Source organism: Cherax quadricarinatus, unplaced genomic scaffold, assembly GCF_038502225.1.
Source record: "Cherax quadricarinatus isolate ZL_2023a unplaced genomic scaffold, ASM3850222v1 Contig2989, whole genome shotgun sequence".
In the NCBI taxonomy this organism is placed as follows: Eukaryota; Metazoa; Arthropoda; class Malacostraca; order Decapoda; family Parastacidae; genus Cherax; species Cherax quadricarinatus.
Genome location: NW_027198015.1, coordinates 15,189 through 27,391, shown reverse-complemented (window position 1 = coordinate 27,391; position 12,203 = coordinate 15,189). Strand labels below are relative to the sequence as shown.

Sequence of the window (12,203 nt, the reverse complement as noted above, 5' to 3'; positions counted from 1 at the left end):
TAGGGGTCGGCCTAGGAAAGGATGGAGGGAAGGGGTAAAGGAGTTTTTGTGTGCAAGGGGCTTGGACTTCCAGCAGGCTTGCGTGAGCATGTTTAATAGGAGTGAATGGAGACAAATGGTTTTTAATACTTGACGTGCTGTTGGAGTGTGAGCAAAGTAACATTTATGAAGGGGTTCAGGGAAACCGGCAGGCCGGACTTGAGTCCGGGAGATGGGAAGTACAGTGCCTGCACTCTGAAGGAGGGGTGTTAATGTTGCAGTTTAAAAACTGTAGTGTAAAGCACCCTTCTGGCAAGACAGTGATGGAGTGAATGATGGTGAAAGTTTTTCTTTTTCGGGCCACCCTGCCTTGGTGGGAATCGGCCAGTGTGATAATAAAAAAAATAAAATGGAAGAGGGTAAGGTACCTAGGGATTGGCAGAGAGCATGCATAGTTCCTTTGTATAAAGGCAAAGGGGACAAAAGAGAGTGCAAAAATTATAGGGGGATAAGTCTGTTGAGTATACCTGGTAAAGTGTATGGTAGAGTTATTATTGAAAGAATTAAGAGTAAGACGGAGAATAGGATAGCAGATGAACAAGGAGGCTTTAGGAAAGGTAGGGGGTGTGTGGACCAGGTGTTTACAGTGAAACATATAAGTGAACAGTATTTAGATAAGGCTAAAGAGGTCTTTGTGGCATTTATGGATTTGGAAAAGGCGTATGACAGGGTGGATAGGGGGGCAATGTGGCAGATGTTGCAGGTGTATGGTGTAGGAGGTAGGTTACTGAAAGCAGTGAAGAGTTTTTACGAGGATAGTGAGGCTCAAGTTAGAGTATGTAGGAAAGAGGGAAATTATTTCCCAGTAAAAGTAGGCCTTAGACAAGGATGTGTGATGTCACCGTGGTTGTTTAATATATTTATAGATGGGGTTGTAAGAGAAGTAAATGCGAGGGTCTTGACAAGAGGCGTGGAGTTAAAAGATAAAGAATCACACATAAAGTGGGAGTTGTCACAGTTGCTCTTTGCTGATGACACTGAGCTCTTGGGAGATTCTGAAGAGAAGTTTCATGGATGAATTTGGTAGGGTGTGCAAAAGAAGAAAATTAAAAGTGAATACAGGAAAGAGTAAGGTTATGAGGATAACAAAAATATTAGGTGATGAAAGATTGGATATCAGATTGGAGGGAGAGAGTATGGAGGAGGTGAATGTATTCAGATATTTGGGAGTGGACGTGTCGGCGGATGGGTCTATGAAGGATGAGGTGAATCATAGAATTGATGAGGGGAAAAGGGTGAGTGGTGCACTTAGGAGTCTGTGGAGACAAAGAACTTTGTCCTTGGAGGCAAAGAGGGGAATGTATGAGAGTATAGTTTTACCAACGCTCTTATATGGGTGTGAAGCATGGGTGATGAATGTTGCAGCGAGGAGGAGGCTGGAGGCAGTGGAGATGTCATGTCTGAGGGCAATGTGTGGTGTGAATATAATGCAGAGAATTCGCAGTTTGGAAGTTAGGAGGAGGTGCGGGATTACCAAAACTGTTGTCCAGAGGGCTGAGGAAGGGTTGTTGAGGTGGTTTGGACATGTAGAGAGAATGGAGCAAAACAGAATGACTTCAAGAGTGTATCAGTCTGTAGTGGAAGGAAGGCGGGGTAGGGGTCGGCCTAGGAAAGGTTGGAGGGAGGGGGTAAAGGAGGTTTTGTGTGCGAGGGGCTTGGACTTCCAGCAGGCGTGTGTGAGCGTGTTTGATATGAGTGAATGGAGACGAATGGTTTTTAATACTTGACGTGCTGTTGGAGTGTGAGCAAAGTAACATTTATGAAGGGGTTCAGGGAAACCGGCAGGCCGGACTTGAGTCCTGGAGATGGGAAGTACAGTGCCTGCACTCTGAAGGAGGGGTGTTAATGTTGCAGTTTAAAAACTGTAGTGTAAAGCACCCTTCTGGCAAGACAGTGATGGAGTGAATGATGGTGAAAGTTTTTCTTTTTTGGGCCACCCTGCCTTGGTGGGAATCGGCCAGTGTGATAATAGAAAATAAAAAAATAAAATATTCACATTCGAATTTAACAATATTTTCGACTTACTATGGATTCGTTGGAACGTAACAGCATTGCAAGTCAAGGAGGACCTATAATATGCACTGTACTGCTTAAGGCTTACGCTAAGTACATTCTTCATATTTTGCTAAATAACTTTTGATGCACATTCTAGTTAAGAATTATCACAGTACAATAGTAGGTCCTTAAACATTAATTAATACTCACCAAAGTAATGCATAAAGATGATTGATAAGGCATAGAAGCCGAGTGAGAGAAACTGTGCGACAATCATGAGGGGATGCCAGGTGCGCACTGTCAGACCCACCATGAGTAACTCCGTCAGGATGAGTGAAGTGAAACTGATGCTCACAACATGAATCAACTCGTCCTCAAACAGCAACATTGCACCATACATGAGTACTCCACCTAGAGGAATACAAGGATGATGTCAATCATAATATAAAGCTTAAGTAAATCAGAATATAAGAATGTAAATCAGAATATAAGGATGCAAATCAGAATACATGTATAAGGATGCTAATCAGAACATAAGGATGTAAATTAGAATATAAGAATAAGTAAATCATAATACAGTCCCCATCCCTTTATTCGAAATTCTGAAATTCGAAAAGGTCCAAAAACCAAAGTTTTTTCGTCTAGTGTGGAGCATCAGCCATCAATATATAACTCTAACATCGCCAGTTGTGTCATAAGAACATAAGAAAGGAGGAACACTGCAGTAGGCGTGCTGGCCCATACTAGGCAGGTCCTTCACAATCCATCCCACTAACAGAATATTTGCCCAACTCAATTTTAAATGGTACCTAAGTAATAAGCTTTGATAATTCTATTTACTCACATGCAAGTCCCATGCAAATCCAACCCCTCTCACTCATGTATTTATCCAGCCTAAATTTGAAACTACCCAAGGTTTAACCTTCGACAGGACCTTGGGTAGCTTTAAAAAAGAGATTGGACAAATATATGAGTGGGAAGAGCTGGGTATGATTGGTGTCATGGGTACATAAGAACATAAGAAAGGAGGAACACTGCAGTAGGCCTGTTGGCCTAGACCCCACCTTCATGCTGAAATTCGAAACACTGCTGGCCCCAAGGGTTTCTGATAAAGGGAGGGGACTGTACATGCATTTGTTTTCCCCAGTTATGAAGGCAAAGGCATGAAAGTTAACAAAAGAAAAATTTAAATATTCTAATGTTTTCTGTTGTAAATAGTTTTCAGAATTAGTCTCTACTTGAATATATTTATGGCAATAAAATAATCATTATATTCCTTAAACTGTTGCACTAAATACAGTATTCCTTGATTATGATAAGTCACTATTTGTAAATTTCTTTTATGCAATGCTATTTCTATCAGTGATTTCTTATGTAGGGAATAAGTAGGGACAAGTAGCCAACAAGCAAGCCTGGCCCCAGGTTGGGCTATGAGCAGGGGTGGATCTGCTGTGAAACTAATGGGGCTTAAGCTTCAGGGGCCCCTAATCCCAGAGGGGCCCCAGAAGTGACTTTAGTAAACAACGCTTAAAAATTTTGGGTCTAGTGTATGAGAAGGGGTTGTGAAGGGGCCCTCATAACAGTTGAAGCTTCATGGCCCCAAAAATGTAGGTCTCCCACTGGCTGTGAGAACAGAATAATCCTTAACTCTTTCAGGGTCGACAGGCCCTCTCCCAGACTTGTTCTCAGGGTCGACAAATTTAAAAAAAAAAAAAATTATTTTTTCTTGTGAAAAGATAGAGAATCTTTTCCCGATCATAATGACACCGAAAGTATGAAATTTGATGGAAAACTTACAGAATTATGCTCTCGTGAAGTTAGCAGTCTCAACGGTGTTTACGCATCGGCAATTTTGCCCAATTTGAGCTCTATTTTCGGCCAACTCCAGTGCACTAGTCAACAACAATCATAACTATTTCGCTAGAACTCCATTTTTTCTATCGAATGAGTACAAGAAACCACCCATTTACCGATTTCAACTATCCAATAAAGTGGTCAGAATTTAGCAATTTTGCCAATTTCACACAAATTTCAAAAGATGCCAATTTCCAAATAGAGTTCAGAATAAACAAGAAAGACATTCCTGGCACTAAAATAACATTTCATCTGTTCATTAGTCACGTCCCCAGGCCCCTCTTACATTCTTTTGCTTTCCACTTTGAATTTTTATTCTCCCAAAAAAATAGAAGATTTACTGTTATGCAGACTACTGCATTAGTGTAGAAATGGTATAAATAATATCAGTGCACTTGTGAGAGAATATTAGACTCACCAGTTGAAGTGTATTGGATGCATAGCATGATTTGTTTACTTTTGAACTTTGGCAAAAATCGAAGATTTCTGCTACTTTGAGCTCAATTTCAAGGTACTTTTCATTGTAAAAGCAATCAAAATCATCTCAATTTCTATAATATGTCTTCCGTTCTATAAAATGAGACCAGGAAAACTAGAATATCATCATAAATACCATACAAAAATACAGTGCAAAGTTGCTGTTTTAAAGCAAAAACACTGTCAAAGTTTTTTTTTCTCATTACGCACTGTGTGCTGCAGGATTTTTTTTATACTGTGCACAATGACCACATAGACCCATTCTTTCATATGTAGGCCTACCAGCTTTCTCTCACTAGATTTGAGGGCGCTATAATTTAGGCGTACTAGTACGTCAAAAACCCTGGTGCATAAGCCATACTAGTACGTCAGAAACCCTGAAATGATTTAAACTGGTTATAGGCATGTCACAAAGGCATTTTGTTGGCTCATGATACCTGTGGCCTTTTAGACAGTTTAAATAGATTTTTACATACCCTGATAAATGCTAATGAGCACCCATACAAAGAAAGTCTTATAAGATAAAGATCTTCCTTTTGTGAGATCCTTGTAGAGCTCAGGGTAGGTGAGAGCTATGTTTGGAGAGACATCATGATCCAGGACCAGTGAGAACACAGGGAAGTTGGTGTAGAAGGTAGCATACCTGAAAATGCACACAAAAACTATGTAAAGTGAAGTGCCATATTTATATAAGTTAATATATTATCAGTGACCAAGCGTGTCATAAGAGGTAACTGAAATACTGGGAGCAAGAGGCTAGTAACCATTCCTGTATACATTAATAAATTTCAAAAGAGAAACTTTCATTTTTGTTTTTAGATCACACTGCCTTGGTGGGATCTGGCTGGTTCATTGAAAAAAAAAATTATCAGTGATTATGCATGTCAAAAGAGGCGAGTGAAATGCTGGAAGCAAGGGGCTAGTAACCCCTTCCCCTGTATAAAATTACTAAATGTAAAAAGAAGAAAAACTTTACATTTCTTCTTTTTCAGGTCACCCTGCCTCCATGGGAGATAGCCATTATTAAAAAAAATAATAAGTGAACACCATTTATTAGAATCTCCAACTTTAATTTTTAACATATTGAGGAGCTGTGTTGTTATTGTGACATTTAATAACAGGCTATATACATTATAGGAGATTCTGAAGGAAAGCTTAATACACACTATTCTATGGAAAATATAAAGCCATAAAATTCTAAGGGTGTACAACACTGCACTCACCCAACCATGAGGAATCCTTGATACAGAGCAACACTGGAAAAATAGAAGATGGAAGAAAATATTGCTTGAATGGTGGATATGATTAGGCCTCGGTGCATCACAAACTGAGAGAGTGCCGCCGAGCGCTTGTACGAGTTACGACCGTGTACTAGACAGAGTCTAGCGATGTGCTGGAACTGTTCAATGCTGAAGTCTGCTGCTAAGGATGCCTGTTTTCCTTCCTGTGGAAGACATTTTCACGTTGATCATGAGTAAACAATACATTTTTAAATCATGGAACGTGTGGGACTTGAGCCCATGGCATGGATACAGGGGGACTACCGTAAACAATACATCTTTAAATCACTGAATGTATGGGACCTGAATCCATGTCATGGGTTCAAATCCAACCCATTCCCTGAATTGTTTGCAATCGTGTTATTATGATTTCTTGCGTCTGAATAAACATTTTTAAAATGTTTATTCAGACATTAACATCACATATTAAGTAACCCAACTACAATAATCCCTATTTCAATAACTCTTAACAATCCTTTTTCTCCTCATTTCTTACATTATATCTTACAAGCTTCTTCATTCCATATGCTCTGCATAATATTCACACCACACAATGATCTGAAAAATGTGATTTCCACAAACAGTCTGGTCAGCAAATCCAAATTTTTCCCTGAAACTGGAATTTTGTGGTGTGTAATTACTTTTATCAAAAGTCGAATCTTAGGTATCAAGACTGATAATATAGTGGGTCCCATTCTGTCACCCTTGAGGAATATAAAAATTCCAAGACTGACTGCTAAGGCAGTGACTGCACACCTGTGAATCCATAAAGATCCACATCACCATGAATGGTGAGTATTTTAATTAAATTTTATATGCATTTGAAAGTGAAAAAAGGCTATGTTTCACTTTATAGCAATATTTACTTTACAGCTGTAGCCTGAAACCTAGCATGCTGTATAAGCGAGGCCCTCCTGTATATTACTCAAATGAGCAAAATCTTAAATACAAATAAATATTTTGAAATGTAACGATATATTTGTATTAGTAGCCCTGGTAGGTAACTTGTTAGATAAATGGACACATTACTTTAAATTGTACTGAAAACCAACAGTATCTTAAATTGTATTAGAAACCAACAGCATCTTAAATTACATTAGAAACCAATAGCATTTACTCAATGCAAATCAATTTGGGACTTTCATGTTGATAGGGCCCTGAAATAACCACTTTGCCAATTGGTCCTATATATCACCTACATACTTCCTCTATTAACCCTTTCAGGGTCCGTCCCGTAGATCTACGGCTTTACGTTCAGGGTCCAAACCGTAGATCTACGCCATGAGCTCAGCTCACTCTGATAAACTGTGAGTGGTACATTTGGGCCTAGATATGAGAGAATACATCTATGTGGTATGTGTGCACCACATAAAACAGATCCTGCAGCACACTGTGTATAATGAGAGAAAAAAATGAAATCATGATTTTTCGATTAAAACAGCAACTTTGCAGTGTTTTTTCGTATGTTTTTTATAGTTGTATTTGCGATTTCTTGGTCTCATTTGATAGAATGGAAGACATATTACAGAAATAGAGATGATTTTGATTGGTTTTAGCACTGGAAATGGCTTGAAACTGAGCTCAAAGTAGCAGAAATGTTAAATTTTTGCCGATATTCAAGAGTAAACAAACGACCTCACACGTCTAATACACGCCAGCTGGTGGGTCTAATATACATTCACAAATATGGTGATGATATTTATACAATTATTACAGTATTGCATAACAGTAAATCTTCTATTTTTTGGTGTGAATAAAAATTCATTATGTGAATAAAAAATCAAAATGGAATTTATTTGTAAAGCCTCAAAACATAACTAATGAACAGAGGAAATGTTAGTTTAGTGCCAGGAATGCCTACATTGTTCATTCTGGACCCTATTTTGAAATTGGAATATTTTGAACTTTGTGTTAAATTGGCCAAATTAACAATTTCCGATCACTTTATTTTGTAGTTGAAACAGTTGACTTGGCGATTTCTTGTGCTCAATCGATAGAATAGAAGTAATACTAGTGAAATAGCTAAGAATTTGGTTGATTGGAATAATGTAATTGGCCTAAAATGGGAGTCAAAGTCGGCAAAATCGCCGATTCGTAAATATCGCTGACACATCAAAATTCGCGAGAGCATAATTTCGTCAATTTTCCACCAAATTTCGTACTTTTTGTTTTATTACCTTCACAAAAAGATTCTTTACGATTTCATAAGAAAAAATAACAAAATTTTTTTTTGAAAATTCTTGGACACTGGTGCGTGACTCCAGATTTGGGCCTTGGACCCTGAAAGGGTTAACTCAATAGTAAACAGGCGCCTGGATGCTAGCTGATTGATTCAAACTGTATCCAGGGAAAGTGAAATACTTTGCTTAAGATACCTCTATAAACCAAAGGACTTTGTCCTCAATGCCAGGATACTATAGAAAAAGAAACTACATACTATCCTTCATCACAAAGCTGACTTGCACTAAACCAGCATACTATGCATGTATGGTTTTGGAGCAGAAAACCCTACCTTGCCAACTATACCAATACCAGCATCTGCAGCCTGAATCATGGAGACGTCATTGCCACCATCTCCTACGGCAGCTGCCCGCTTTCGCGTGTGTCTCTGTATAAGGCGAACCACGGCTGCTTTCTGCAAAACAATTTTTTTTTTAGAACACATAAAAATGAAACTGCAATAATTCTGGTAGAATTACTGATTTTTTTTTTTCAACATGTCGGCCGTCTCCCACCGAGGCAGGGTGACCCAAAAAAGAAAGAAAATTCAGAAAAAGAAAATACTTTTATCATCATTCAACACTTTCACCACACTCACACATTATCACTGTTTTTGCAGAGGTGCTCAGAATACAACAGTTTAGAAGCATATACATATAAAGATACACAACATATCCCTCCAAACTGCCAATATCCCAAACCCCTCCTTTAAAGTGCAGGCATTGTACTTCCCATTTCCAGGACTCAAGTCCGACTATATGAAAATAACTGGTTTCCCTGAATCCCTTCACTAAATATTACCCTGCTCACACTCCAACAGATCGTCAGGTCCCAAGTACCATTTGTCTCCATTTACTATCTAACACGCTCGCGCACGCTTGCTGGAAGTCCAAGCCCCTTGCCTACAAAACCTCCTTTACCCCCTCTCTCCAACCCTTTCAAGGACAACCCCTACCCCGCCTTCCTTTCCCTATAGATTTATATACTTTCCATGTCATTCTAATTTGATCCATTCTCTCTAAATGACCAAACCACCTCAACAGCCCCTCTTCTGCCCTCTGACTAATACTTTTATTAACTCCACACCTTTTCCTAATTTCCACACTCCGAATTTTCTGTATAATATTTACACCACACATTGCCCTTAAACAGGACATCTCCACTGCCTCCAACCGTCTCCTCGCTGCTGCATTTACCACCCAAGCTTCACACCCATATAAGAGTGTTGGTACTACTATACTTTCATACATTCCCTTCTTTGCCTCCATAGATAGTTTTTTGACTCCACATATACCTCAACGCACCACTCACCTTCTTTCCCTCATCAATTCTATGATTAACCTCATCCTTCATAAATCCATCCGCCGACACGTCAACTCCCAAGTATCTGAAAACATTCACTTCTTCCATACTCCTCCTCCCCAATTTGATATCCAATTTTTCTTTATCTAAATCATTTGATACCCTCATCACCTTACTCTTTTCTATGTTCACTTTCAACTTTCTACCTTTACACACATTCCCAAACTCATCCACTAACCTCTGCAATTTTTCTTTAGAATCTCCCATAAGCACAGTATCAACAGCAAAAAGTTTTTTTTTTTTTTTTTTTTTTTTTTTTTTTCAACAAGTCGGTCGTCTCCCACCGAGGCAGGGTGACCCACAAAAAAGAAAGAAAATCCCCAAAAAGAAAATACTTTCATCATCATTCAACACTTTCACCACACTCACACATTATCACTGCTTTTGCAGAGGTGCTCAGAATATAACAGTTTAGAAGCATATACGTATAGAGATACACAACATATCCCTCCAAACTGCCAATATCCCAAACCCCTCCTTTAAAGTGCAGGCATTGTACTTCCCATTTCCAGGACTCAAGTCCGACTATATGAAAATAACCGGTTTCCCTGAATCCCTTCACTAAATATTACCCTGCTCACACTCCAACAGATCGTCAGGTCCCAAGTATCATTCGTCTCCATTCACTCCTATCTAACACGCTCATGCACGCTTGCTGGAAGTCCAAGCCCCTCACCCACAAAACCTCCTTTACCCCCTCTTTCCAACCCTTTCGAGGACGACCCCTACCCCTCTTTCCTTCCCCTATAGATTTATATGCTTTCCATGTCATTCTACTTTGATTCATTCTCTCTAAATGACCAAACCACCTCAACAACCCCTCTTCTGCCCTCTGACTAATGCTTTTATTAACTCCACACCTTCTCCTAATTTCCACACTCCGAATTTTCTGCATAATATTTACACCGCACATTGCCCTTAGACAGGACATCTCCACTGCCTCCAACCGTCTCCTCGCTGCTGCATTTACCACCCAAGCTTCACATCCATATAAGAGTGTTGGTACTACTATACTTTCATACATTCCCTTTTTTGCCTCCATAGATAACGTTTTTTGACTCCACATATACCTCAACGCACCACTCACCTTTTTTCCCTCATCAATTCTATGATTCACCTCATCCTTCATAAATCCATCCGCTGACACGTCAACTCCCAAGTATCTGAAAACATTCACTTCTTCCATACTCCTCCTCCCCAATTTGATATCCAATTTTTCTTTATCTAAATCATTTGATACCCTCATCACCTTACTCTTTTCTATGTTCACTTTCAACTTTCTACCTTTACACACATTCTCAAACTCATCCACTAACCTTTGCAATTTTTCTTTAGAATCTCCCATAAGCACAGTATCATCAGCAAAAAGTAACTGTGTCAATTCCCATTTTGAATTTGATTCCCCATAATTTAATCCCACCCCTCTCCCGAACACCCTAGCATTTACTTCTTTTACAACTCCATCTATAAATATATTAAACAACCATGGTGACATTACACATCCCTGTCTAAGACCTACTTTTACCGGGAAGTATTCTCCCTCTCTTCTACACACCCTAACCTGGGCCTCACTATCCTCATAAAAGCTCTTTACAGCATTTAGTAACTTACCACCTATTCCATAAACTTGCAACATCTGCCACATTGCTCCTCTATCCACTCTATCATATGCCTTTTCTAAATCCATAAATGCAATAAAAACTTCCCTACCTTTATCTAAATACTGTTCACATATATGCTTCAATGTAAACACTTGATCTACACATCCCCTACCCACTCTGAAACCTCCTTGTTCGTCCGCAATTCTACATTCTGTCTTACCTCTAATTCTTTCAATTATAACCCTACCGTATACTTTTCCTGGTATACTCAGTAAACTTATTCCTCTATAATTTTTACAATCTCTTTTGTCCCCTTTCCCTTTATATAAAGGGACTATACATGCTCTCCGCCAATCCCTAGGTACCTTCCCCTCTTTCATACATTTGTTAAACAAAAGTACCAACCACTCCAACACTATATCCCCCCCTGCTTTTAACATTTCTGTCATGATCCCATCAGTTCCAGCTGCTTTACCCCCTTTCATTCTACGTAATGCCTCACGTACCTCCACCACACTTACAGTCTGCTCTTCTTCACTCCTAAAAGATGGTATACCTCCCTGGCCAGTGCATGAAATTACCGCCTCCCTTTCTTCCTTAACATTTAAAAGTTCCTCAAAATATTCTCGCCATCTACCTAATACCTCCCTCTCCCCATCTACTAACTCCCCTACTCTGTTTTTAACTGACAAATCCATACTTTCCCTAGGCTTTCTTAACTTGTTTAACTCACTCCAAAATTTTTTCTTATTTTCATTAAAATTTCTTGACAGTGCCTCTCCCACTCTTTCATCTGCTCTCCTTTTGCACTCTCTCACCACTCTCTTCACCTTTCTTTTACTCTCCATATACTCTGCTCTTCTTATAACACTTCTGCTTTGTAAAAACCTCTCGTAAGCTACCTTTTTCTCTTTTATCACACCCTTTACTTCATCATTCCACCAATCACTCCTCTTTCCTCCTGCCCCCACCCTCCTATAACCACAAACTTCTGCCCCACATTCTAATACTGCATTTTTAAAACTATTCCAACCCTCTTCAACCCCCCCACTACTCATCTTTGCACTAGCCCACCTTTCTGCCAATAGTCGCTTATATCTCGCCCGAACTTCCTCCTCCCTTAGTTTATACACTTTCACCTCCCTCTTACTTGTTGTTGCCACCTTCCTCTTTTCCCATCTACCTCTTACTCTAACTGTAGCTACAACTAAATAATGATCCGATATATCAGTTGCCCCTCTATAAACATGTACATCCTGGAGCCTACCCATCAACCTTTTATCCACCAATACATAATCTAACAAACTACTTTCATTACGTGCTACATCATACCTTGTATATTTATTTATCCTCTTTTTCATAAAATATGTATTAC

General features: G+C 39.2%; 1 protein-coding gene across 2 annotated transcripts in view; it reads right to left on the bottom strand.

Annotated features, from left to right (window-relative positions):
• The window catches only part of LOC138851956 (probable phospholipid-transporting ATPase IIB), a 49,189-nt gene that overhangs the window by 21,858 nt on the left and 15,128 nt on the right, over positions 1–12,203 (bottom strand). For both annotated transcript variants that reach the window (XR_011391500.1, XM_070081524.1), the window contains exons 6-9: positions 8,158–8,280; positions 5,589–5,809; positions 4,842–5,008; positions 2,245–2,445 (exon numbers count right to left, since the gene is read on the bottom strand). Coding sequence is in view for 1 of the 2 variants with exons in the window: in XM_070081524.1 (XP_069937625.1) it covers positions 2,245–2,445; positions 4,842–5,008; positions 5,589–5,809; positions 8,158–8,280 (712 nt within the window). In the remaining variant the exon portion in view is untranslated. The remainder of the gene's footprint in view (positions 1–2,244; positions 2,446–4,841; positions 5,009–5,588; positions 5,810–8,157; positions 8,281–12,203) is intronic.